The following is a 26,329-nucleotide window of genomic DNA, read 5'->3' on the forward strand; positions in this document are numbered from 1 at the left end:
TCTGCAGGCTCTGAAAACCTTCCTCACTATCTACTACACCTCCAATCTTTGTTTCATCAGCAAATTTGCTGATCCAGTTTACCACATTATCATTGATATAGATGACAAATAACAATGGACCCAGCACTGATCCCTGTGGTACACCACGAGTCACAAGTCTCCACTCGGAGAAGCAATTCTCTACTACCACTCTTTGGCTTCTTCCATCGAGCCAATATCTGATCCAATTTACCACCTCTCCATGTATACCTAGCGACTGAATTTTCCTAACTAACCTCCCATGCGGGACCTTGTCAAAGGCCTTACTGAAGTCCATGAAGACAATATCCACTGCCTTCCCTTCATCCACTTTCCTGGGAACCTCCTCGGAAAAATTCCAATAGATTGGTCAAACATGACCTACCACGCACAAAGCCATGTTGCCTCTCCCTAATAAGTCCCAGTCTATCCAAATACTTGTAGATTCTGTCTCTTAGAACTCCCTCCAATAACTTACCTACTACCGACATTAAATTTACCGGCCTATAATTTCCCGGATTACTTTTTGATCCTTTTTTAAACAACGGAACAACATGAGCCACTCTCCAATCCTCCGGCACCTCACCTGTAGACAGCAACATTTTAAACATTTCTGTCAGGGCCCCTGCAATTTCAACACTAGTCTCCTTCAAGGTCCGAGGGAACACCCTGTCAGGTCCCGGGGATTTATCCACTTTAATTTTCCTCAAGACAGCAAGCACCTCCTCCTTTTCAATCTGTACAGTTTCCATGATCTCACTACTTGTTTCCCTTAATTCCACAGACTTCATGCCAGTTTCCTTAGTAAATACAGACGCAAAAAACCTATTTAAGATCTCCCCCATTTCCTTTGGTTCCGCACATAGCCGACCACTCTGATCTTCAAGAGGACTAATTTTATCCCTTACAATCCTTTTGCTCTTAATATACCTGTGGAAGCTCTTTGGATTATCCTTCACTTTGACTGCCAAGGCAACCTCATGTCTTCTTTTAGCCCTCCTGATTTCTTTCTTAAGTATTTTCTTGCACTTCTTATACTCCTCAAGCACCTTATTCACTCCCTGTTTCCTGTACATGTCATACAACTCCCTCTTCTTCTTTATCAGAGTTGCAATATCCCTTGAGAACCAAGGTTCCTTATTCCTATTCAATTTGCCTTTAATCCTGACAGGAACATACAAACTCTGCGCTCTCAAAATTTCTCCTTTGAAGGCTTCCCAACTACCGATCACATCTTTGCCACGTTCGTCTTTCGGCAAGCAATGACCCAAAGCAACTATGGAGTGGCTTAAAATGCAGAAAGTTGACGTGTTTCGGTGGCCCAGACAAGTTCTGACCATGGAAAATCTCTGTCCACTGTGGATCCCCAACTCACCTGGCACAGCTTGAGCAAATTTAAAAGGAGGAATCTTGCAAAGCTAATAGAGATTATTCAAAAAGACTACTGACTGTAATATCTGCGAGAGGTGGTTCAACTAAGTACTAAGCAAATGGGACGGTGAATACTTTTGGACTGCTGACATTTCAGTTTTTGAATTTTTAGTTTGCTTTACAATTTTCTGTTTTTGGGGCTGTACTGTGAAAACAAAAATAAAAATTTTCAGTTACATTGATCAAAATCCGTGGTTGTAATAGTCATTTATATCAACAAAGTTCTGCGGGTTGAACACCTTTTCGGGACACGTGACAGCGGAATGACGATAAAGAGAAGTGAATCAGGCTGGTGAGAGAGATAGAGGCTCCTCCCCCCGACCCTCTGACGTCAGAATGGGGGGAAGGATGCGGGTCAGGTCGGTGCTGACGACCGAAGGGCAGTGCTTGCGGCAGTGGAGGAGTTTTTCAGTGGCACTGACCCCCCCCCCCCATCCGGTGGCGGCCTGTTGATAATATTCAAATTCCACCCGATGTCCGCTCCTTTGCCGGGAGGGAAAGAGGCGGTGAACTCCCTGGCCGGTCCAGTGATCACAGGATTGTTACGATAATGCCCAGACTAGGTCTGCCCTTGCTCTGTCTCCTCCTCATGGCCGCCCACCTCTGCCCCGCCCGGACCTGCTTCCTTTGCTTCACCGGCTCGTCGCAAAAGTTCTGTACCGAATACATAGGACAGTCCTTGGAGGAGCAGCAGGCGGACAGTTGCTGGCTGCCCATCAGTGAGCTGATGAAGAGCAGACACTTGTACTGGATGCGAGTGGGTAAGTGGGCGGAAAATTCCTCGTCCCGGTGTTGCCGGTGAGGTGTGGGCGGAGCACCCAGTACCGACCGACTGACTTCGGGTGTGTAGAGAGCCACTCGCTGCCCTGACACCCCTCCCCGTCTCCGTAACCCCCTCCGGCCCCCACACACCTCCCCGTCTCTGTAACCCCCTCCAGCCCCACATCCCTCCCGTCTCTGTAACCCCCTCCAGCCCCCACGCCCCTCCCCGTCTCTGTAACCCCCTCCAGCCCCCACACCCCTCCCCGTCTCTGTAAACCCCTCTGGCCCCCTACGCCCCTCCCCGTCTCTGTAACCCCCTCTGGCCCCCTACGCCCCTCCCCGTCTCTGTAACCCCCTCTGGCCCCCTACGCCCCTCCCCGTCTCTGTAACCCCCTCTGGCCCCCTACGCCCCTCCCCGTCTCTGTAACCCCCTCTGGCCCCCTACGCCCCTCGCCATCTCTGTGACTCCCTCCCCGTCTCTGTAACCCCCTCTGGCCCCCTACGCCCCTCGCCATCTCTGTGACTCCCTCCCCGTCTCTGTAACCCCCTCTGGCCCCCTTCGCCCCTCCCCGTCTCTGTAACCCCCTCTGGCCCCCTTTGCCCCTCCCCATCTCTGTAACCCCCTCTGGCCCCCTTCACCCCTCCCCGTCTCTGTAACCCCCTCTGGCCCCCTACGCCCCTCCCCGTCTCTGTAACCCCCTCTGGCCCCCTACGCCCCTCGCCATCTCTGTGACTCCCTCCCCATCTCTGTAACCCCCTCTGGCCCCCTTCGCCCCTCCCCGTCTCTGTAACCCCCTCTGGCCCCCTTCGCCCCTCCCCGTCTCTGTAACCCCCTCTGGCCCCCTTCGCCCCTCCCCGTCTCTGTAACCCCCGACACCCCTCCCTGTCTCTGTAACCCCCTCCCCATCGCTGTGGCCCCTCCAGCCCCTATATTCCTCCCTGTCACAGTAACCTCCTCTGTCTCTGTGACCCCACCCTGGGTCTTACACCCCTCCCTATCTCTGCGACCCACCCAACCCCTGGAGTGTCCGCTGTAGGGGTGGTGATGTGGGTGGGGCAGAGAACCAGACTGAGTTTGCATCCTGGCAGCTGAAGCGGTCTCGGAGAGAACTGGATCGCCTACATGAACAAAAAAGCTCAGCCTTTACCAACTTCTTGTAGTAAAATTCCACCTTCCCCAGAACGTACTGGTGCAAATCTACACTCCAGCAAAGAGAGCATCCTCACAGATGTTGTCCGGGCTGGAGAGCAGGTCTTATGTGGATAGGCTGAGTGAACCAGGGATTTTTCTCTTTGGAGCAAATGAGGATGAGAGGCAATTTGATAGAGATGGTCAAGATGAAAAGAGGCAGAGATTGAATGGATAAACAGGCGAAAACAGCTAATACAACGAGGAATGATTTTAAGGTGATTGGAGGAAAGTATGTGGGTGGGGATGTCAGAGGTAATTGTTTTTACACAGAGCATGTGGGTTGGTGGAACACCTGCCAGAGATGACAGGGACATTTTTGAGATTGTTAGATGACAGAAAACTGTTGAGCTGTGCGGGAGTGAAGGGTTAGACTGATCTTAAAGTAGATTAAATTATCGGCGCATCAACAAGTGGATTAAAGAGCCTGTACGGTTCTCTAGCCTGCGGTCATCTTTGCAGCAGTGTGCCTCCTTCTCCATCGTACAGAGGTGATAGAATGCTCTGTAAGGATGCAAGACAAAATTTATCACTGGGAATTGTGTGGGGTGAATTTTAATTTGGTAACTCACACGGATTAGTAGTGATCTGTGAGTTGTGTGGGGTGAATTTCACCCTCCTGAACTCCTTTTCCAAGGGGGCAGACTGTATTCACTTGCCACTTACAATTCTGTCCCTAGCCTCATATCTCCCTTTGCAGTTCCCGCGGACTTCAAACTGTTAAAGTCGACTTATTCAAGGGCTCTCCGGTTCATTAAGAGGAGGAGCAGAGCGATGCCAAAGGGTAAGAGGGGAAGATGCTCTCTGTCAAACTGTCCCCATGAAGGCTCCCCTTAGGCTGGGTGACACGAGGGTAGTGGGAGGGATGTTAGAACATAGAACATAGAACAGTACAGGCCCTTCGGCCCACAATGTTGTGCCGACCCTCAAACCCTGCCTCCCACATAACCCCCCACCTTAGATTCCTCCATATACCTGTCTAGCAGTCTCTTAAACTTCACTAGTGTATCTGCCTCCACCACTGACTCAGGCAGTGCACTCCACGCACCAACCACTCTCTGAGTAAAAAACCTTCCTCTAATATCCCCCTTGAACTTCCCACCCCTTACCTTAAAGCCATGTCCTCTTGTATTGAGCAGTGGTGCCCTGGGGAAGAGGCACTGGCTATCCACTCTATCTATTCCTCTTATTATCTTGTACACCTCTATCACATCTCCTCTCATCCTCCTCCTCTCCAAAGAGTAAAGCCCTAGCTCCCTTAATCTCTGATCATAATGCATACTCTCTAAACCAGGCAGCATCCTGGTAAATCTCCTCTGTACCCTTTCCAATGCTTCCACATCCTTCCTATAGTGAGGTGACCAGAACTGGACACAGTACTCCAAGTGTGGCCTAACCAGAGTTTTATAGAGCTGCATCATTACCTTGCAACTCTTAAACTCTATCCCTGGACTTATGAAAGCTAACACCCCATAAGCTTTCTTAACTACCCTATCTACCTGTGAGGCAACTTTCAGGGATCTGTGGACATGTACCCCGAGATCCCTCTGCTCCTCCACACTACCAAGTATCCTGCTATTTACTTTCTACTCTGCCTTGGAGTTTGTCCTTCCAAAGTGTACCACCTCACACTTCTCCGGGTTGAACTCCATCTGCCACTTTTCAGCCCACTACTGCATCCTATCAATGTCTCTCTGCAATCTTCAACAATCCTCTACACTATCTACAACACCACCAACCTTTGTGTCATCTGCAAACTTACCAACCCACCCTTCTACCCCCACATCGTTAATAAAAATCACAAAAAAGTAGAGGTCCCAGAACTGATCCTTGTGGGACACCACTAGTCACAACCCTCCAATCCGAATGTACTCCCTCCACCACGGCCCTCTGCCTTCTGCAGGCAAGCCAATTCTGAATCCACCTGGTCAAACTTCCCTGGATCCCATGCCTTCTGACTTTCTGAATAAGCCAACCATGTGGAACCTTGACAAATGCCTTACTAAAATCCATATAGATCACATCCACTGCACTACCCTCATCTATATACCTGGTCACCTCCTCAAAGAACTCTATCAGGCTTGTTAGACATGATCTGCCCTTCACAAAGCCATGCTGACTGTCCCTGATCAGACCATGATTCTCTCTAAATGACCATAGATCCTATCTCTAAGAATTTTTTCCAACAGCTTTCCCACCACAGATGCAAGGCTCACTGGTCTATAATTACCTGGACTAACCCTACTGCCTTCTTTGAACAAGGGGACAACATTCGCCTCCCTCAAATTCTCCAGTACCATTCCCATAGACAATGAGGACATAAAGATCCTAGCCAGAGGCTCAGCAATCTCTTCCCTCGCCTCGTGGAGCAGCCTGGGGAATATTCCGTCAGGCCCCCAGGACTTATCCGTCCTAATATATTTTAACAACTCCAACACCTCCTCTCCCTTAATATCAACATGCTCTAGAACACCAATTTCACTCATATTGTCGTCACTGTCATCAAGTTCCCTTTCATTGATGAATACAGAAGAGAAGAATTCATTGAGGACCTCGCTCACTTCCACAGCCTCCAGGCACATCTTCCCACCTTTATCTCTAATCGGTCCTACCTTCACTCCTGTCATCCTTTTGTTCTTCACATAATTGAAGAATGCCTTGGGGTTTTCCTTTACCCTACTCACCAAGGCCTTCTCATGCCCCCTTCTTGCTCTTCTCAGCCCCTTCTTAAGTTCCTATATTCCTCAATAGACCCATCTGATCCTTGCTTCCTAAACCTCATGCATGCTGCCTTCTTCCACCTGACCACCTTTTCCACCTCACTTGTCACCCATGGTTCCTTCACCCTACCATTCTTTATCTTCCTCACTGGGACAAATTTATCCCTAACATCTTGCAAGAGATGCACATGTCCATAGTACATTTCCCTGCAAAAACATCATCCCAATTCACACCTGCAAGTTCTAGCCTTATAGCCTCATTTCCCCAATTAAACATTTTCCTGTCCTCTCTGATTCTATCCTTTTCCATGATAATGCTAAAGGCCAGGGAGCGGTGGTCACTGTCCCCCAAATGCTCACCCACTGAGAGATCTGTGACCTGACCTGGTTCGTTACTTAATACTAGATCTAGTGTGGCATTCCCCCAGTCGGCCTTTCCACATACTGTGACAGGAATCCGTCCTGGACAAACTTAACAAACTCTGCCCCGTCTAAACCCTTGGAACTAATCAGGTGTCAATCAATATTAGGAAAGTTAAAGTCACCCATGATAACAAAGCTGTTATTTTTGCACTTTTCCAAAATCTGCCTCCCAGTCTGCTCCTCGGTATCTCTGCATGTTGTTCATGAAGAGGCTTGCTTTATTCTTTGTGTCACCCTCTGTTTCTGAAGATCAGCCTAAAACGTTTATTCTGCCCCCTAGAATCCTATGCAAGTCTGCTTGGACAGGTAGAGAAGTATGTCCTGAACAAAGTCTACAAGCTGAAGAAAGGTTTGATTTCTCCCTCCTCTGCTTGGTTCGAGATGAGTGAGCTTTCTCTGGAACTCATTCCATCTTCCAGGGTGGTGTTGACAGGGCGATTGGAGTGGGCAGGGCTAGGGAGGGGGAAGGTGATGCGTTAAGTCCCTCGAGTTCAGGGAGTTTATTTCACTCTGCTAAGAAGAGGGGTGTGAATCAGCAAAACATCACGGGGGACTGTGGTGGCTAGGCACACACCAGCCACCAATGTAAGGTTGAGGGTTAGCATGGAGTTAATGGGCAGAAGGGCTGTAGACGATACCACCAATCCAATTCGACAATCAGATTGGTTTCTGGTCCTACTGGTTAGTGGAGGTTGCATGATCATCCTGCGGGCAGGTGGTCTATCATCGCCACATGCCCAAATCAGGAGCACCGTGCACAGTTCCAGTCTCCGTATCCCTGGGTCAGACCCACACCAGGAGCACAATGCACAGTTCCAGTCTCCGTATCCCTGGGTCAGACCCACACCAGGAGCACCGTGCACAGTTCCAGTCTCTGTATCCCTGGGTCAGACTCACACCGGGAGCACCGTGCAGAATGTGCAATATATTTTGAAGTTATTTAGATGCCGTGAGCTATCATTTGTAAAATCTGATGACTGTCTTGCTTTTTCTCACCTTCAGCAACAGCTTGTAACCAAACATGTGGTGAGTATTTGAATCCAGAGTCTAATCACAGGCACTTCTCACAGCTGGGGACTGGTTCTGAAAGTTATTGGTGGCATGGTGGAGAGAATCAGCAGCTGTTCCTTGCAATGGTGGTGCTGAGATCTCATGCCCACAAGGGCATCACAGAGTCTTGTAGGGAGGGTTGCAGGGGCTGGAGGGCACCACGGAGATCGGGAGAGATGTTGGGGCCAGTGGGTGTCACAGAGACTGGGAGCAGTGTTGGGGCTGGAAGGTTTCACGGACGGGAAGCTTGTTGGCGGTGGGAGGGTTCACGGAGACGGGAGGGATAGAGCGGCTGGATGGGGTTACAGAGATGGGGAGGAGTGTAGGGGCCGGAGCGGGTCACAGAAACAGGGAGGGGTGTACGGGCCAGATGGGATCACAGAGACAGGGAGGATGTAGGGGCCGGAGGGGGTCACAGAGACAAGAAGGGGTGTTGGGGCTGGAGGGAGTCACAGATTTGGGGAGGGGTGTAGAGGCTGGATGGAGTCACAGAGAAGGGGAGGAGTGTAGGGCTGGATGGGGTCACAGATTTGCTGAGGGGTGCAGGGCTGGATAGGGTCACAGATTTGAGGAGGGGTGTAGAGGCTGGATGGGGTCACTGAGAAGGGGAGGAGTGTAGAGCTGGATGGGGTCACAGATTTGCTGAGAGGTGCAGGGCTGGATAGGGTCACAGATTTGAGGAGGGGTGTAGAGGCTGGATGGGGTCACTGAGAAGGGGAGGAGTGTAGAGCTGGATGGGGTCACAGATTTGCTGAGAGGTGCAGGGCTGGATAGGGTCACAGATTTGAGGAGGGGTGTAGAGGCTGGATGGGGTCACTGAGAAGGGGAGGAGTGTAGGGGCCAGAAGGCGTCAAAGAGATGGGGAAGCGTGTAGGGCCAGAGGGTTCATGGAGACATGAAGATCTACAAGGACTGAACTTGCTGAGTCTCACCCCCAGCCTGACACAGTCTCTGTTCCCCAGGGATTAATCCAGCAGCAACTTACTTTGACTGTGTTCGCTGCAGGATGCGGAACTGCAATGGGATCCCCTTCAGTTGCCCAAGTAGGTCATGTTTTGTAAGTAACCCAGGCTACGTCCCCATGTCCCCCTGCTGTTGGTAATGTGGGCTCTCCCTTAGACAGGGTGCTGGGGAGGGTTAGGTGGAGCACAATGGGACTGTAGTCCTATGCCACTGGTTTCTCTGTACTGTGAACGGCACTGGGATACAGGCTCCCCGTATCAGTGCAGAATCACTCAGCGGGCACGCCATGAGACCTGAAGCATCTTCCCGAACCTTTTCCCTCTGTCCAACTGGTAATCCCTTCCTAGATCCCGTGTAAATACCAACACACTCCCCAGGACCCCCTGTGAATACCGATGCACTCCCCGGGGCCCCCTGTGAATACCGACGCACTCCCCGGGGCCCCCTGTGAATACCGACGCACTCCCCGGGGCCCCCTGTGAATACCGACGCACTCCCCGGGGCCCCCTGTGAATACCGACGCACTCCCCGGGGCCCCCTGTGAATACCGACGCACTCGCCGGGGCCCCCTGTGAATACCGACGCACTCGCCGGGGCCCCCTGTGAATACCGACGCACTCGCCGGGGCCCCCTGTGAATACCGACGCACTCGCCGGGGCCCCCTGTGAATACCGACGCACTCGCCGGGGCCCCCTGTGAATACCGACGCACTCGCCGGGGCCCCCTGTGAATACCGACGCACTCGCCGGGGCCCCCTGTGAATACCGACGCACTCGCCGGGGCCCCCTGTGAATACCGACGCACTCCCCGGGACCCCCAGTGAATACCGACGCACTCCCCGGGACCCCCAGTGAATACCGACGCACTCCCCGGGACCCCCTGTGAATACCGACGCACTCCCCGGGACCCCCAGTGAATACCGTCGCACTCCCCGGGACCCCCAGTGAATACCGTCGCACTCCCCGGGACCCCCAGTGAATACCGACGCACTCCCCGGGGCCCCCAGTGAATACCGACGCACTCCCCGGGGCCCCCTGTGAATACCGACGCACTCCCCGGGGCCCCCTGTGAATACCGACGCACTCCCCGGGGCCCCCTGTGAATACCGACGCACTCCCCGGGGCCCCCTGTGAATACCGACGCACTCCCCGGGGCACCCTGTGAATACCGACGCACTCCCCGGGGCCCCCTGTGAATACCGACGCACTCCCCGGGGCCCCCTGTGAATACCGACGCACTCCCCGGGGCCCCCTGTGAATACCGACGCACTCCCCGGGACCCCCAGTGAATACCGACGCACTCCCCGGGGCCCCCTGTGAATACCGACGCACTCCCCGGGGCCCCCTGTGAATACCGACGCACTCCCCGGGGCCCCCTGTGAATACCGACGCACTCCCCGGGGCCCCCTGTGAATACCGACGCACTCCCCGGGGCCCCCTGTGAATACCGACGCACTCCCCGGGACCCCCTGTGAATACTGACACACTACCCTTGTAAATACCAACATGCTCAAAGGTACCTGCACCCTCCCCCCACCGTCCGCCCGCCCCCCCCCCCCCCAGGAAATAATGACACTTGCCCCAGGACTCTCTGTAAATAAAGACAGGCTTCCTGGGACCCCCTGTAAGTACCTAACTCTCTAACTCTCCTCAGGTCCTCTAACTACCGACATGCTCTCCAAGACCCACGTAAACAACAACATCCTCCCTGAGTTCCCCATAATTACTGAAATGCTCCCCCGGAACCCCTTTAAATACGCAGGACCCCTGTAAATACTAACATGCTCAATGGAACTTCTGTGAATTGGGCCATATTCGCGGAGACTCTGAATACATACACGGTCCCTGGGGCCGCCAGCAAATACCAACAGCATTCCCCAGGATCCGTCATAAATACCAATATGCACCCTAGTCCCTCCTTTGCACACAGACCCGCTCTCACGGGCTCCGACTGTGCGCCCCGACCCGCTTGCGGGGACCGGCTGTGCGCCCCGTCACGCTCGCGGGCTCCGGCTGTGCGCCCCAACACGCTCGCGGGCTCCGGCTGTGCGCCCCGACACGCTCGCGGGGACCGGCTGTGTGCCCCAACAAGCTTGCGGGGACCGGCTGTGCGCCCCGACCCGCTTGCGGGGACCGGCTGTGCGCCCCGTCACGCTCGCGGGCTCTCGACACGCTCACGGGGACCGGCTGTGCGCCCTGACACGCTCGCGGGCTCCGGCTGTGCACCCCGACCCGCTCGCGGGGACCTGCTGTGCGCCCCGACCCGCTCGCGGGAACCACAGTGCACACCAACACGCTCGCGGGGACCAGCTGTGCGCCCCGACATGCTCGCAGGCTCCGGCTGTGCGCCCCGTCACGCTCGCTGGAACCACAGTGCACACCGGCACACTCTCTTGGACTCACTCTGCACACCGACACACTCGCTGGGCACCATACACTCTGAATGCGGTGGGTGGGCAGAAACTAGTTCACCAAATTTTTGATATTGTTTGTGATCCTTGCAGTCGAAGATGTGAAAGTCAATGAGACGGGGCATGTGTCAATGAAATGTCAAGCATCCTTTAACCTTCCGAAGATCAACACTGTCATCTGGAGGATTGCTAAGGTAAGCCTTCAATCTGCAATTCCTCTCTTTTCCTCCATTACTCCAGTGTTGATTTCAAGAGGACCAGAATCTTAAAGCCAGGTTAGGGCCGCTGAGGGTCAGGTCATGTCGTGGCCGCCGAGGGTCAGGTCATGTCGTGGCCGCTGAGGTGTTGGTCAGGTCACATTTTTATCTTATCCTTGCTGGGATGAAGCTTCATCTGCCCATGACCCATTTCTTCCCCACCCCACTGTGCCGGTGATCCATCTCTTCCTTTCTGTGCCTCATGATGACTCTTGTTGCCCGCCAACAACTCTGCAAAGAAGTGGCTGGTTGAATATAACGTAGGGAAGTTTATGTTCACGCACTTTGGTGCATGGAATAAAGACTATAGACTATTTTCTAAACAGGGAAAATATCAGAAATCTGAGGTAAAAGGAACTGGGGAGTCCTTGCAGGATTCTTAAAGGTCACTTTCCAAGCTGAGTTGGTGGTGAGGAATGCAAATACAATGTTAGCATTCATTTCGAGAGAACTAGAATATAAAAGCAAGGATGTAATGTTGAGGCTTTATAAGGCATTGGTGAGACCACACTTGGAGTATTGTGAGCAGTTTTGGGCACCTTATCTAAGAAAGGATATGCCGGCATTGGAAAGGGTTTGTGAGAATGATCATGGGAATGGATGGGTTAATATATGAGGAGCTCTTGCCCTGTACTCAGAAGAATGTAGGGGAGAGTTTGGATCATGTTGAAATCTCCCAGATACTGAAAGGCTTATGAACAATTTTGAGGCTTTGGAGAGGGTGCAGAACAGGTTCGCCAGGATTAGAGGGTGTGGGCTATGGGAAGAGTTTGGACAAACTTCGGTTGTTTTCTCTAGAGCAGTAGAAGACTGAGGGGAGACCTAGTAGAAGTTTATAAGATTATGAGAGGCATAGATAGGGTAGATAATTGGTGTTCTTTTCCCTCCAGTGTTGAAATGAGAGGAAGAGAAACTTTAAAGGTGAGTTTTCTTTTACACAAAGATTGGTGGTGGAGGCAAATACTATGCAGGCATTTCAGACTCTATTAGATAAACACATAAATGTACAGAGAATGAAGGGATATGAACCCTGTGTTGGCAGAAAGGATCAGTTAGGTGTTTAACTGTGCAGAACAACGGCCTGTTCCTGTAAGGTCCTGAGGAATGCCGAACAGATGGACCTTGGGATTCAGATGCATAAGTACTTGAAAGTGGTGTGGCAGGTGGATAGGGTGATAAAGAAAGATTTTAGGACTTTCAGGGCACAGAGTACAGGAGGTGGGATGCTATAGGATGTGACTATGTTGAAAGTTCTGAGCAGTCTGTCACCTATCTGCAGAAAAGATTGGAAGAGTGAAGAGAAATTTTCCAGGACCTAAGTTATAAGGAAAGGTTGAGTAGGTAAGGACATTACTCCCTGGAGCACAAGAAGATGAGAGGAGATTTGATAGCGATAGGCAAAAATATGAGGGGTATAGAGAGAGAAAATGCAAGCAGGCTTTTTCCACTGAGGTTGGGTGAGCCTAGAACAAGAGGTCATTGGTTAAGGGTGAAAGGTGAAATATTTAAGGAGAGCTTGAGGGGTTCACTCAGACGGTGTTGTGAGTGTGGAAGGAGTGGTGGGTGTGGGTTCCATTATGACATTTATCAGAAGCATCGGAGGGGATTGGTCCAGGTGCAGGTTGATGAGCCTGGGATGAAGATTAAGCCAGAACTGATCTGATGGGCCTAGAGACCTGTCCCAGTGCTGTAGTGCTGTATGATTCTACTCGTCTACGTTTCCCCCTCGTCCATACGACGGGGTGTAGCGTGACCCTCACCCCGGAGTGTGACTGTCAACCCCTTGGCACTCAGGTCCGCAGTGACATCATCGAACAGTTCAAAGTCCTGCACGTTGGCGCTGACGACACCCTCAGTATCAACAAGGTGAAGACCAAGAACAGTGGCACCTACGCCTGTGACATTATCAGCAAGGACACCATCCTCTTACGCCGGTTCTTCCACCTCACTGGTCAGTCAGCCGCCAGTGTGCACCGGTTTATTATTGTCATGGGTAGAGTGAAAACCAGCAGGTACTTTCAGCACATCAGTACATCGAGAAACCAATAACAGAATGCAGAATAAAAGTGTTACAGTTACAGGGAAAGTGCGGTGCAGGCAGGAAGTGTGGTGCATGGCTCAAAGTGAGGTTGAGTCCATTCAATACCGTTCATTCATTCCTTGAGCTTGGAGAGAGAAAGGGGAGAAGGGGCTATCGCTAAGGAGAAGTAGGAAGAAGTGAAAAGCTTGGCATGCACACAGGTCAGATCATTACTGTGCATCTTATTGTTCCGGGGACTGTTAAAGAGTCCGATTACAGCGGGGTACAAGCTGTCCTCGAGCCTGGTGGTACATCAGACTTCTGTACCTTCCGCCCGATTGGGGGGGGGATGGGAGAATGTCTAGTGTGAGTGAGGTTTTTAATGATGCTGCCTGCTTTACTGAGGTAGTGTAGACAGAATCCAGGGAGGGAGGTTGGTTTCTGTGATGTGATGTGCTGAGCTGTGTTGGTAACCCTCTGCAGTTTCAAGTGTTCATTCATTGGCTCATGTACCAAGCCGCCATGCATCCGGATAGGATGTTTTCAATAGTGCATTGATTAAAAATTGGTAAGAGTCAATGAGACTGGCTAAATTTGTTTGGCCTCCTGGGGAAGCAGCGGAGTTGATGAGCTCTCTTGAGCATCTCTGTGGTTGGACCGGGACAGACTGCGGGTGATGTTCACTCCTAGGAACTTTAATCTCTCAACCTGTTGATGTAGACAGGAGGATGTGCATCATCTCCCCCTCCCCCAACGTTTCCTGAAGTCCATGACCAGCTCTTTTGTTTAGTTGACATTGTTGTCATGATACCATGTCACTAATCTCTCCAATTCCTTCCCGTACTCTGACTTGTTATTTGTTGATACAGCCCACCGTGGTGGTGTCGTTCGCGAATGTAGAATCTGGCCACATGGTTGTGAATGGTCAGTGACAACCCATTGCTACCTCTGATGCCTGCATTGGGGTATAACCACAGGGAGGGTGTGGTACAAGATTATCAGATGTCGGGGAGACCAGCACATGGAGCAGCATCTAGAAAACGGAACAATACAGCTGAGAACAGGCCCCTCAGCCCACCGACTCAGAACTGACGACCCAAGACACCAACAATTCCTTCCCCCTCCCAAAGCTTGACCTACTCTTCCTCCAGCAGCTTGTAGTTATTCCTGCTTCCGGCATCGGGAGTCTCTCATAAACTAAAACCCTTCTGCCGATGCAATGAGGGATATAAGATTCGCAGAGGTAGAGAAGCAGAGGTAGAGAAGACAGACTCTATAATTTCCCCTGAGCTGAAAAGTCTCACACCAGACAGCACGCATTGAAGGTGGGTGGGGGGGGGGGGTAATTTCAAAGGGGGTGTTTGGAATGTGCTGTCCGGGGTGCTGGTAGAGTCTGATACATCAGGGATTTTAAGTGACGTTTACATAGGCACATGAATGTGAGGAAAATGAAAGGATATGAATATTGCATAGGCAGAAGGGATTCGTGTGGTTGGTCATTTGGTTACTCATTTCAAGCAACACACATCAAAGTTGCTGGTGAACGCAGCAGGCCAGGCAGCATCTGTAGGAAGAGGTACAGTCGACGTTTCAGGCCGAGACCCTTCGTCAGGACTAACTGAAGGAAACATAGAAACATAGAAAATAGGTGCAGGAGTAGGCCATTCGGCCCTTCGAGCCTGCACCGCCATTTATTATGATCATGGCTGATCATCCAACTCAGAACACCGCCCCAGCCTTCCCTCCATACCCCCTGACCCCCGTAGCCACAAGGGCCATATCTAACTCCCTCTTAAATATAGCCAATGAACTGGCCTCAACTGTTTCCTGTGGCAGAGAATTCCACAGATTCACCACTCTCTGTGTGAAGAAGTTTTTCCTAATCTCAGTCCTAAAAGGCTTCCCCTCTATCCTCAAACTGTGACCCCTCATTCTGGACTTCCCCAACATCGGGAACAATCTTCCTGCATCTAGCCTGTCCAATCCCTTTAGGATCTTATACGTTTCAATCGGATCCCCCCTCAATCTTCTAAATTCCAACGAGTACAAGCCCAGTTCATCCATTCTTTCTTCATATGAAAGTCCTGCCATCCCAGGAATCAATCTGGTGAACCTTCTCTGTACTCCCTCTATGGCAAGGATGTCTTTCCTCAGATTAGGGGACCAAAACTGCACACAATACTCCAGGTGTGGTCTCACCAAGGCCTTGTACAACTGCAGTAGTACCTCCCTGCTCCTGTACTCAAATCCTCTCGCTATAAATGCCAGCATACCATTCGCCTTTTTCACCGCCTGCTGTACCTGCATGCCCACTTTCAATGACTGGTGTATAATGACACCCAGGTCACGTTGCACCTCCCCTTTTCCTAATCGGCCACCATTCAGATAATAATGTTGCCACCAAAGTGGAGAACTTCACATTTATCCACATTAAATTGCATCTGCCATGAATTTGCCCACTCACCCAACCTATCCAAGTCACCCTGCATCCTCTTAGCATCCTCCTCACAGCTAACACTGCCACCCAGCTTCGTGTCATCCGCAAACTTGGAGATGCTGCATTTAATTCCCTCATCCAAGTCATTAATATATATTGTAAACAACTGGGGTCCCAGCACTGAGCCTTGCGGTACCCCACTAGTCACCGCCTGCCATTCTGAAAAGGTCCCGTTTATTCCTACTCTTTGCTTCCTGTCTGCTAACCAACTCTCTACCCACACCAATACCTTACCCCCAATACCGTGTGCTTTAAGTTTGCACACTAATCTCCTGTGTGGGACCTTGTCAAAAGGAAGAGTGAGTAAGAGATTTGAAAGGGGGAGGGGGAGATCCAAAATGATAGGAGAAGACAGGAGGGGGAGGGATGGAGCCAAGAGCTGGACAGGTGATTGGCAAAAGGGGATACGAGAGGATCATGGGACAGGAGGTCTGGGAAGAAAGATGAGGTGGGGGGGGGGACCCAGAGGATAGGCAAGGGGTATATTCAGAGGGACAGAGGGAGAAAAAGAAGAGTGAGAGAAAGAATGTGTGTATAAAAATAAGTAACAGATGGGGTACGAGGGGGAGGTGGGGCCTTAGCGGAAGATAGAGAAGTCAATGTTCATGCCATCAGGTTGGAGGCTACCCAGACGGAATATAAGGTGTTGTTCCTCCAACCTGAGTGTGGCTTCATCTTTACAGTAGAGGAGGCCGTGGATAGACATGTCAGAATGGGAATGGGATGTGGAGTTAAAATGTGTGGCCACTGGGAGATCCTGCTTTCTCTGGCGGACAGAGCGTAGGTGTTCAGCGGAACGATCTCCCAGTCTGCGTCGGGTCTCGCCAATATATAAAAGGCCACATCGGGAGCACCGGATGCAGTATATCACCCCAGCCGACTCACAGGTGAAGTGTTGCCTCACCTGGAAGGACTGTTTGGGGCCCTGAATGGTGGTAAGGGAGAAGTATAAGGGCATGTGTAGTACTTGTTCCGCTTATACGGATAAGTGCCAGGAGGGAGATCAGTGGGGAAGGATGGGGGGGATGAATGGACAAGGGAGTCGTGTAGGGAGCGATCCCTGTGGTTACTCATTTAATTGGTTTGTCACAACATAATGGGCTGAAGGGTTAGTTTCAAGACCATGTGTCCATATCATTCCGTTCTCTGCACATTCACATGTCTAAGAGCCTTTTAAACACCCCTACCGTATCTGCCTCCACTACCACCACTGGCAGCACCCACCACTCGATGTAAAAATACTTGCCCCATCATGTCCTTTGAACTGACCTCTCTGATCGATTGACAGTTGTACCCTGGAAGGAAAACGATAGAGCTGTCTGCCGCCCCCAGCCTCTGCTGCTGCAGAGAAAGCAACCCCAGTTAGTCCAGCCTCTCCTTTTCTTCACGCCCTCTAATCCAGTCAGCGTCTTGCTGAACCCCTCTGCACCCTCCCCAAAGCCCCCCACCTTTCCTGTAATGGGGTGACCCAAAATGTACACCAATATGCAGGAAATGAGAGGGGCTCTCACCAGGTGATCTGGACATGTGTGAAGAGAGTTCCCCCTCCTCTCCCCTCCCTTCCCCCTGCGGGAGAGACTAGGAACAGGGGTTCTGGTCTCGGAATGAGAGGTCAGCCAAATAGGAAGGAGATTCCATTCACCCACGGGGTCAGATCTGTGGGACGGGTGGTGAGGAGAGAATGCTGTGGGAGGGGGAGTGAGGAGGGTGTGCTGTGGGAGGAGCGGGGAGGGGGGCCACTGTGGGAGGGGCAGGGAGGGGGGTCACTCTGGGAGGGGGAGTGAGGAGGGTGTGCTGTGGGAGGGGCAGGGAGGGGGAGTGAGGAGGGTGTGCTGTGGGAGGGGCAGGGAGGGGGAGTGAGGAGGGTGTGCTGTGGGAGGGGCAGGGAGGGGGAGTGAGGAGGTTGTGCTGTGGGAGGAGCAGGGAGGGGGGTCACTCTGGGAGGGGGAGTGAGGTGGGTGTGCCATGCGAGGGGCAGGGAGGGGGATCACTCTGGGAGGGGAGTGAGGAGGGTGTGCTGTGGGAGGGGGAGTGAGGTGGGTGTGCCGTGCGAGGGGTGGGGAGGAGGATCACTCTGGGAGGGGGAGTGAGGTGGGTGTGCTGTGGGAGGAGTGGGGAGGAGGGTCACTCTGGGAGGGACAGTGAGGAGAGAGTGCCGTGGGAGGGGGAGTGAGGAGGGTGTGCTGTGGGAGGGGGAGTGAGGAGGGTGTGCTGTGGGAGGAGCGGGGAGGGGGGTCACTCTGGGAGGGGGAGTGAGGAGGGTGTGCTGTGGGAGGAGTGGGGAGGAGGGTCACTCTGGGAGGGACAGTGAGGAGAGAGTGCCGTGGGAGGGGGAGTGAGGAGGGTGTGCTGTGGGAGGGGGAGTGAGGAGGGTGTGTTGTGGGAGGAGCGGGGAGGGGGGTCACTCTGGGAGGGGGAGTGAGGAGGGTGTGCTGTGGGAGGAGCGGGGAGAGGGGTCACTCTGGGAGGGGGAGTGAGGTGGTTGTGCTGTGGGAGGAGCGGGGAGGGGGGTCACTCTGGGAGGGGGAGTGAGGAGGGTGTGCTGTGGGAGGGGCAGGGAGGGGGGTCACTCTGGGAGGGGGAGTGAGGAGGGTGTGCTGTGGGAGGAGTGGGGAGGAGGGTCACTCTGGGAGGGGGAGTGAGGAGAGAGTGCCGTGGGAGGGGGAGTGAGGAGGGTGTGCTGTGGGAGGGGGAGTGAGGAGGGTGTGCTGTGGGAGGAGCGGGGAGGGGGGTCACTCTGGGAGGGGGAGTGAGGTGGTTGTGCTGTGGGAGGAGCGGGGAGGGGGGTCACTCTGGGAGGGGGAATGAGGTGGGTGTGCTGTGGGAGGGGTGGGGAGGAGGGTCACTCTGGGAGGGACAGTGAGGAGAGAGTGCCGTGGGAGGGGGAGTGAGGAGGGTGTGCTGTGGGAGGGGGAGTGAGGAGAGAGTGCCGTGGGAGGGGGAGTGAGGAGGGTGTGCTGTGGGAGGGGGAGTGAGGAGGGTGTGCTGTGGGAGGAGCGGGGAGGGGGGTCACTCTGGGAGGGGGAGTGAGGTGGTTGTGCTGTGGGAGGAGCGGGGAGGGGGGTCACTCTGGGAGGGGGAATGAGGTGGGTGTGCTGTGGGAGGGGTGGGGAGGAGGGTCACTCTGGGAGGGACAGTGAGGAGAGAGTGCCGTGGGAGGGGGAGTGAGGAGGGTGTGCTGTGGGAGGGGGAGTGAGGAGGGTGTGCTGTGGGAGGAGTGGGGAGGAGGGTCACTCTGGGAGGGGGAGTGAGGAGAGAGTGCCGTGGGAGGGGGAGTGAGGAGGGTGTGCTGTGGGAGGGGGAGTGAGGAGGGTGTGCTGTGGGAGGAGCGGGGAGGGGGGTCACTCTGGGAGGGGGAGTGAGGTGGTTGTGCTGTGGGAGGAGCGGGGAGGGGGGTCACTCTGGGAGGGGGAATGAGGTGGGTGTGCTGTGGGAGGGGTGGGGAGGAGGGTCACTCTGGGAGGGACAGTGAGGAGAGAGTGCCGTGGGAGGGGGAGTGAGGAGGGTGTGCTGTGGGAGGGGGAGTGAGGAGGGTGTGCTGTGGGAGGGGCAGGGAGGGGGGTCACTCTGGGAGGGGGAGTGAGGTGGTTGTGCTGTGGGAGGAGCGGGGAGGGGGGTCACTCTGGGAGGGGGAGTGAGGTGGTTGTGCTGGTGGAGGGGTGGGGAGGAGGGTCACTCTGGGAGGGACAGTGAGGAGAGAGTGCCGTGGGAGGGGGAGTGAGGAGGGTGTGCTGTGGGAGGAGCGGGGAGGGGGGTCACTCTGGGAGGGGGAGTGAGGTGGTTGTGCTGTGGGAGGGGTGGGGAGGAGGGTCACTCTGGGAGGGACAGTGAGGAGAGAGTGCCGTGGGAGGGGGAGTGAGGAGGGTGTGCTGTGGGAGGGCAGGGAGGGGTGTCACTCTGGAGGGGGAGTGAGGAGGGTGTGCTGTGGGAGGAGCGGGGAGGGGGGTCACTCTGGGAGGGGGAGTGAGGTGGGTGTGCCGTGGGAGGAGCGGGGAGGGGGAGTGAGGAGGGTGTGCTGTGGGAGGGGTGGGGAGGAGGGTCACTCTGGGAGGGACAGTGAGGAGAGAGTGCCGTGGGAGGGGGAGTGAGGAGGGTGTGCTGTGGAGGGGCAGGGAGGGGGAGTGAGGAGGGTGTGCTGTGGGAGGAGCGGGGAGGGGGGTCACTCTGGGAGGGGGAGTGAGGAGGGTGTGCTGTGGGAGGAGCGGGGAGGGGGGTCACTCTGGGAGGGGGAGTGAGGTGGGTGTGCCGTGGGAGGAGCGGGGAGGGGAGGAGAGGAGGGTGTGCTGTGGGAGGAGCGGGGAGGGGGGTCACTCTGGGAGGGGGAGTGAGGTGGGTGTGCCGTGCGAGGGGCAGGGAGGGGGATCACTCTGGGAGTGGGAGTGAGGAGGGTGTGCTGTGGGAGGGGAGTGAGGTGGGTGTGCCGTGCGAGGGGTGGGGAGGAGGGTCACTCTGGGAGGGGGAGTGAGGAGGGTGTGCTGTGGGAGGGGTGAGGAGGAGGGTCACTCTGGGAGGGACAGTGAGGAGAGAGTGCCGTGGGAGGGGGAGTGAGGAGGGTGTGCTGTGGGAGGGGGAGTGAGGAGGGTGTGCTGTGGGAGGAGCGGGGAGGGGGAGTGAGGTGGGTGTGCCGTGCGAGGGGCGATGAGGAGAGAGGAAGTTTGGCTTCACCCTGTCTCTCACTCCCCCACCAGTGACCCGCACTACTCTGCAGAGTAGCAAGGACCTGCAGGTGATGTTCCAGAAAGTTCTAGGGGAGGAGCGAGGTTCCCTGAAGCCCCCAGTTGCTAAACCATTGCTGAAGGAGGACGAGCGTCTTGCGGAGACGGACAGAGTCCCAGCTCACAGCTGCCATTGCCCTTGCCACCTTCCTCTTCATCCTTGGCCTGGGGTAAGTGCAGTCATCGCTGTGAGGGGTGGGGGGAAACGGCCCTCCCTCGAAACCAGACACCCTCTGCTCGCGTACCATGCCGTGGGGGTCCCAAATACAGGCTGTCACCGTTTTCCCTCAAAAGTGTGTGAGCCCACAAGAGAATTTAAACTGCACACAAAAGCTGGTCACCATCTATCCCTATGGCATGTTAAGTAAATACACAATCACATTTCTTTTTCCGGTTCCTGATGTGGACGGTGTTGGAAACCTGGAGTTTGTGATGATTTGCCTGCAGATTTTAGAACTGGCTATTTATACCTTTTTTTAAAAGAAGTGTGTGTATGCAGTTGTCACTGGGAAAAAATTGCACCCACTGGTCATTACAAACTAGAGGGAACATTGGCCAAAACCCTCAGGGTTTGGTATCCAAGGAGACCTCAAACCCCCCCCCCCCACCTCCCTCATACCAAATGCAGAGGCCTCCCCTTGGGCGGGGGGCAAATTCTGGACAATATACCCTCCTCTTGAGCTCTCTTATGCCGAATGAAAGCTGATGTGCCTTCTGCTGGCTTAATACAGCCTTCATTTGCATAGCAAACACAAGATGATGCATCCTCCCCTTGGGTACAAAATGAAAAACTGGTATCCTCAGGCCCCCCCACCCCACCTCCCGCCATTCAGCCCAATGTGTTTGTATGATTTTTCGATGATTTTAAGTTCCCTGGCCCCCACTGCTTTATTTTCACCATGGATGTCCAGTCCCTATATACTTCCCATCCCCCACCAGGAAGGTCTCAAAGCTCTCCACTTCTTCTGGATTCCCCTCTACCACCACTCTGCTCCGTCTAGCGGAATTAGACCTTACTCTTAATAATTTCTCCTTTGGCTCCTCCCCCTTCCTCCAAACTAAAGATGCAGCCATGGGCACCTGTATGGGTCCCAGCTATGCCTGCCTTTTCGTTGGCTTTGTGGAACAAGCCATGTTCCAAGCCTATTCTGCTCTCAAACGCATCTCTCCCATTTTACGCACATCTGCTCTCACCCCATCCTCCCGCACCCCACTAGAATAGGGTTCCCCTTGTCCTCACCTACCACCCCACCAGCCTCTGGGTCCAACATATAATTCTCCGTAACTTCCGCCACCTCCAACGAGATCCCACCACTAAGCATATCTTCCCCCTCCTGCTTTCCGCAGGGATCGCTCCCTATGCGACTCCCTTGTCCGTTCGTCCCCCCCCCCCCCATCCCTTCCCACTGATCTCCCTCCCGGCACTTATCCTTGTAAGTAGAACAAGTGCTACACATGCCCTTACACTTCCTCCCTTACCACCATTCAGGGCCCCAGACAATCCTTCCAGGTGAGGCGACACTTCACCTGTGTGTCAGCTGGGGTGATATACTGCGTCCGGTGCTCCGATGTGGCCTTCTATATATTGGCGAGACCCGATGCAGGCTGGGAAACTGTTTTGCTGAACACCTATGCTCTGTCCGCCAGAGAAAGCAGGATCTCCCAGTGGCCACACATTTTAATTCCACATCCCATTCCCATTCTGACATGTCTATCCACGGCCTCCTCTACTGTAAAGATGAAGCCACACTCAGGTTGGAGGAACAATACCTTATATTCTGTCTGGGTAGCCTCCAACCTGATGGCATGAACATCGACTTCTCTAACTTCCGCTAATGCCCCACCTCCCCCTCGTACCCCATCTGTTATTTATTTATTTATCATTATTATATATTTTTTCTCTCTCTTTTTCTCCCTCTGTCCCTCTCACTATACCCCTTGCCTATCTCTGGGCTTCCCCCCTCCCTCTTTTCCTTCTCCCTGGGCCTCCTGTCCCATGATCCTCTCATATCCCTCTTGCCAATCACCTGTCCAGCTCTTGGCTCCATCCTTCCCCCTCCTGTCTTCTCCTATCATTTGGATCTCCCCCTCCCCCTCCCACTTTCAAATCTCTTACTCACTCCTTCCTTCAATTAGTCCTGACGAAGGTCTCGGCCTGAAACGTCGACTGTACTTCTTCCTAGAGATGCTGCCTGGCCTGCTGTGTTCACCAGCACTTTTAGGGTGTGTTGCTTGAAATTCCAGCATCTGCAGATTTCCTCGTGCTTGTGTCTGTACTGTCCTGGTGCCCGGTAATGTTTGGAGGGAGTTGATGGGGTCAGGAGATGTCCCTCCTCTCTGTGGCTGGAGGTGGACAATTGGGGTGATTGGTCAGTGTGGGTCCTGACCCTCGCGACCCACCCAGTGAGTCGGCATTCCCTGGGTGGTGATTACACTGACCTCTCTCTCCCCTCCCATAGGGGATTGTACCGATGGGTGTCGTGACGACAGGTGGACAATGGGCGGATGTCCATTGATGGGGCCAGCCGGAGAGCAACGTCACCAGGTGGTGACATGCTGAATCACAGCCAGTGAATAAACCCCACCCCACCATCTAGTTTTCAAAACCACGGCAGTGTTCACTCGTAGGGAGAGGTGGGGGCAGGAGGGAGTGCTGTGTTGTGGGAGGGGGTGAGGAGGGAGCGCTGTGGGAGGGGGTGAGGAGGGGGAGCGCTGTTGGGGGGGAGAGGGGGGAATACTGGGAGGGGGTGAGGAGGGAGCGCTGTGGGAGGGGGTGAGGAGGGAGTGCTGTGGGGAGGGGGTGAGGAGGGAGCGCTGTGGGAGGGGGTGAGGAGGGAGTGCTGTTGGGGGTGAGGAGGGAACACTGGGAGGGGGTGAGGGAGGGAGCGCTGTGGGGGGGGTGAGGAGGGAGCACTGTTGGGGGTGAGGAGGGAGTGCTGTGGGAGGGGGTGAGGAGGGAGCGCTGTGGGAGGGGGTGAGGAGGGAGTGCTGTTGGGGGTGAGGAGGGAACACTGGGAGGGGTGAGGAGGGAGCGCTGTGGAGGGGGTGAGGAGGGAGCACTGTGGGAGGGGGGTGAGGAGGGAGTGCTGTTGGGGTGAGGAGGGAACACTGGGAGGGGGGTGAGGAGGGAGCGCTGTGGGAGGGGGTGAGAGGAGGGAGCGCTGTGGGAGGGGGTGAGGAGGGAGCGCTGTTGGGGGTGAGGAGGGAACACTGGGAGGGGGTGAGGAGGGAGTGCTGTGGGAGGGGGTGAGGAGGGAACACTGTGGGAGGGGGTGAGGAGGGAGCGCTGTTGGGGGGGAGAGGGGGGGAACACTGGGAGGGGGTGAGGAGGGAGCGCTGTGGGAGGGGGGTGAGGAGGGAGTGCTGTTGGGGGTGAGGAAGGGAACACTGTGGGAGGGGGTGAGGAGGGAGCGCTGTGGGAGGGGGTGAGGAGGGAGCGCTGTGGGAGGGGGTGAGGAGGGAACACTGGGAGGGGGTGAGGAGGGAACACTGGGAGGGGGTGAGGAGGGAGCGCTGTGGGAGGGGGTGAGGAGGGAGTGCTGTTGGGGGTGAGGAGGGAACACTGGGAGGGGGTGAGGAGGGAGTGCTGTGGGAGGGGGCAGGAGGGAGTGCTGTGTTGTGGGAGGGGGTGAGGAGGGAGCGCTGTGGGAGGGGGTGAGGAGGGAGCACTGTTGGGGGGGAGAGGGGGGAACACTGGGAGGGGGTGAGGAGGGAGCGCTGTGGGAGGGGGTGAGGAGGGAGCGCTGTTGGGGGGGAGAGGGGGAACACTGGGAGGGGGTGAGGAGGGAGCGCTGTGGGAGGGAGTGAGGAGGGAGTGCTGTTGGGGGTGAGGAGGGAACACTGGGAGGGGGTGAGGAGGGAGCGCTGTTGGGGGGAGAGGGGGGAACACTGGGAGGGGGTGAGGAGGGAGCGCTGTGGGAGGGGGTGAGGAGGGAGCGCTGTGGGAGGGAGTGAGGAGGGAGTGCTGTTGGGGGTGAGGAGGGAACACTGGGAGGGGGTGAGGAGGGAGTGCTGTGGGAGGGGGTGAGGAGGGAGTGCTGTGGGAGGGGGTGAGGAGGGAACGCTGTGGGAGGGGGGTGAGGAGGGAGTGCTGTGGGAGGGGGTGAGGAGGGAGTGCTGTGGGAGGGGGTGAGGAGGGAGTGCTGTGGGAGGGGGTGAGGAGGGAGCGCTGTGGGAGGGGGTGAGGAGGGAGCGCTGTTGGTGAGGAGGGAGTGCTGTGGGAGGGGGTGAGGAGGGAGTGCTGTGGGAGGGGGTGAGGAAGGAACGCTGTGGGAGGGGGTGAGGAGGGAGCGCTGTGGGAGGGGGTGAGGAGGGAGCGCTGTTGGGGGAGAGGAGGGAACACTGGGAGGGGGTGAGGAGGGAGCGCTGTTGGGGGTGAGGAGGGAGTGCTGTGGGAGGGGGTGAGGAGGGAGTGCTGTGGGAGGGGGTGAGGAGGGAGCGCTGTGGGAGGGGGTGAGGAGGGAGCGCTGTGGGAGGGGGTGAGGAGGGAGCGCTGTTGGGGGAGAGGAGGGAACACTGGGAGGGGGTGAGGAGGGAGCGCTGTGGGAGGGGGTGAGGAGGGAGCGCTGTTGGGGGTGAGGAGGGAACACTGGGAGGGGGTGAGGAGGGAGCGCTGTGGGAGGGGGTGAGGAGGGAACGCTGTGAGAGGGGGTGAGGAGGGAACACTGTGGGAGGGGGTGAGGAGGGAGCGCTGTGGGAGGGGGTGAGGAGGGAGCGCTGTTGGGGGTGAGGAGGGAACACTGGGAGGGGGTGAGGAGGGAGCGCTGTGGGAGGGGTGAGGAGGGAGCGCTGTGGGAGGGGGTGAGGAGGGAGTGCTGTGGGAGGGGGTGAGGAGGGAGCGCTGTGGGAGGGGGTGAGGAGGGAGCGCTGTTGGGGGGGAGAGGGGGGAACACTGGGAGGGGGTGAGGAGGGAGCGCTGTGGGAGGGGGTGAGGAGGGAACACTGGGAGGGGGTGAGGAGGGAACACTGGGAGGGGGTGAGGAGGGAGCGCTGTGGGAGGGGGTGAGGAGGGAGTGCTGTTGGGGGTGAGGAGGGAACACTGGGAGGGGGTGAGGAGGGAGTGCTGTGGGAGGGGGCAGGAGGGAGTGCTGTGTTGTGGGAGGGGGTGAGGAGGGAGCGCTGTGGGAGGGGGTGAGGAGGGAGCACTGTTGGGGGGGAGAGGGGGGAACACTGGGAGGGGGTGAGGAGGGAGCGCTGTGGGAGGGGGTGAGGAGGGAGCGCTGTTGGGGGGGAGAGGGGGAACACTGGGAGGGGGTGAGGAGGGAGCGCTGTGGGAGGGAGTGAGGAGGGAGTGCTGTTGGGGGTGAGGAGGGAACACTGGGAGGGGGTGAGGAGGGAGCGCTGTTGGGGGGAGAGGGGGGAACACTGGGAGGGGGTGAGGAGGGAGCGCTGTGGGAGGGGGTGAGGAGGGAGCGCTGTGGGAGGGAGTGAGGAGGGAGTGCTGTTGGGGGTGAGGAGGGAACACTGGGAGGGGGTGAGGAGGGAGTGCTGTGGGAGGGGGTGAGGAGGGAGTGCTGTGGGAGGGGGTGAGGAGGGAACGCTGTGGGAGGGGGTGAGGAGGGAGTGCTGTGGGAGGGGGTGAGGAGGGAGTGCTGTGGGAGGGGGTGAGGAGGGAGTGCTGTGGGAGGGGGGTGAGGAGGGAGCGCTGTGGGAGGGGGTGAGGAGGGAGCGCTGTTGGTGAGGAGGGAGTGCTGTGGGAGGGGGTGAGGAGGGAGTGCTGTGGGAGGGGGTGAGGAAGGAACGCTGTGGGAGGGGGTGAGGAGGGAGCGCTGTGGGAGGGGGTGAGGAGGGAGCGCTGTTGGGGGAGAGGAGGGAACACTGGGAGGGGGTGAGGAGGGAGCGCTGTTGGGGGTGAGGAGGGAGTGCTGTGGGAGG

The 26,329-nt window shown here is 55.8% G+C and overlaps 1 protein-coding gene across 4 annotated transcripts in view; it reads left to right on the forward strand.

Annotated features, from left to right (window-relative positions):
• The first annotated feature begins 1,799 nt into the window (after positions 1-1,799).
• The window catches only part of spaca6 (sperm acrosome associated 6), a 38,261-nt gene continuing 13,731 nt past the window's right edge, over positions 1,800-26,329 (forward strand). For 2 of the 4 annotated variants that reach the window (XM_072250854.1, XM_072250852.1), the window contains exons 1-9: positions 1,800-2,210; positions 4,101-4,184; positions 6,824-6,892; positions 7,546-7,569; positions 8,556-8,636; positions 11,060-11,160; positions 13,018-13,174; positions 20,429-20,625; positions 22,915-23,089. In XM_072250854.1, the coding sequence (XP_072106955.1) occupies positions 2,000-2,210; positions 4,101-4,184; positions 6,824-6,892; positions 7,546-7,569; positions 8,556-8,636; positions 11,060-11,160; positions 13,018-13,174; positions 20,429-20,625; positions 22,915-22,971 (981 nt within the window). In that variant the 5' untranslated portion in view covers positions 1,800-1,999 and the 3' untranslated portion in view covers positions 22,972-23,089. The remainder of the gene's footprint in view (positions 2,211-4,100; positions 4,185-6,823; positions 6,893-7,545; positions 7,570-8,555; positions 8,637-11,059; positions 11,161-13,017; positions 13,175-20,428; positions 20,626-22,914; positions 23,090-26,329) is intronic. The other 2 variants (XM_072250853.1, XM_072250855.1) reach the window with 2 other exon arrangements.

The sequence above is a fragment of the Mobula birostris genome, unplaced genomic scaffold, assembly GCF_030028105.1.
Source record: "Mobula birostris isolate sMobBir1 unplaced genomic scaffold, sMobBir1.hap1 scaffold_714, whole genome shotgun sequence".
NCBI lineage: Eukaryota > Metazoa > Chordata > Chondrichthyes > Myliobatiformes > Myliobatidae > Mobula > Mobula birostris.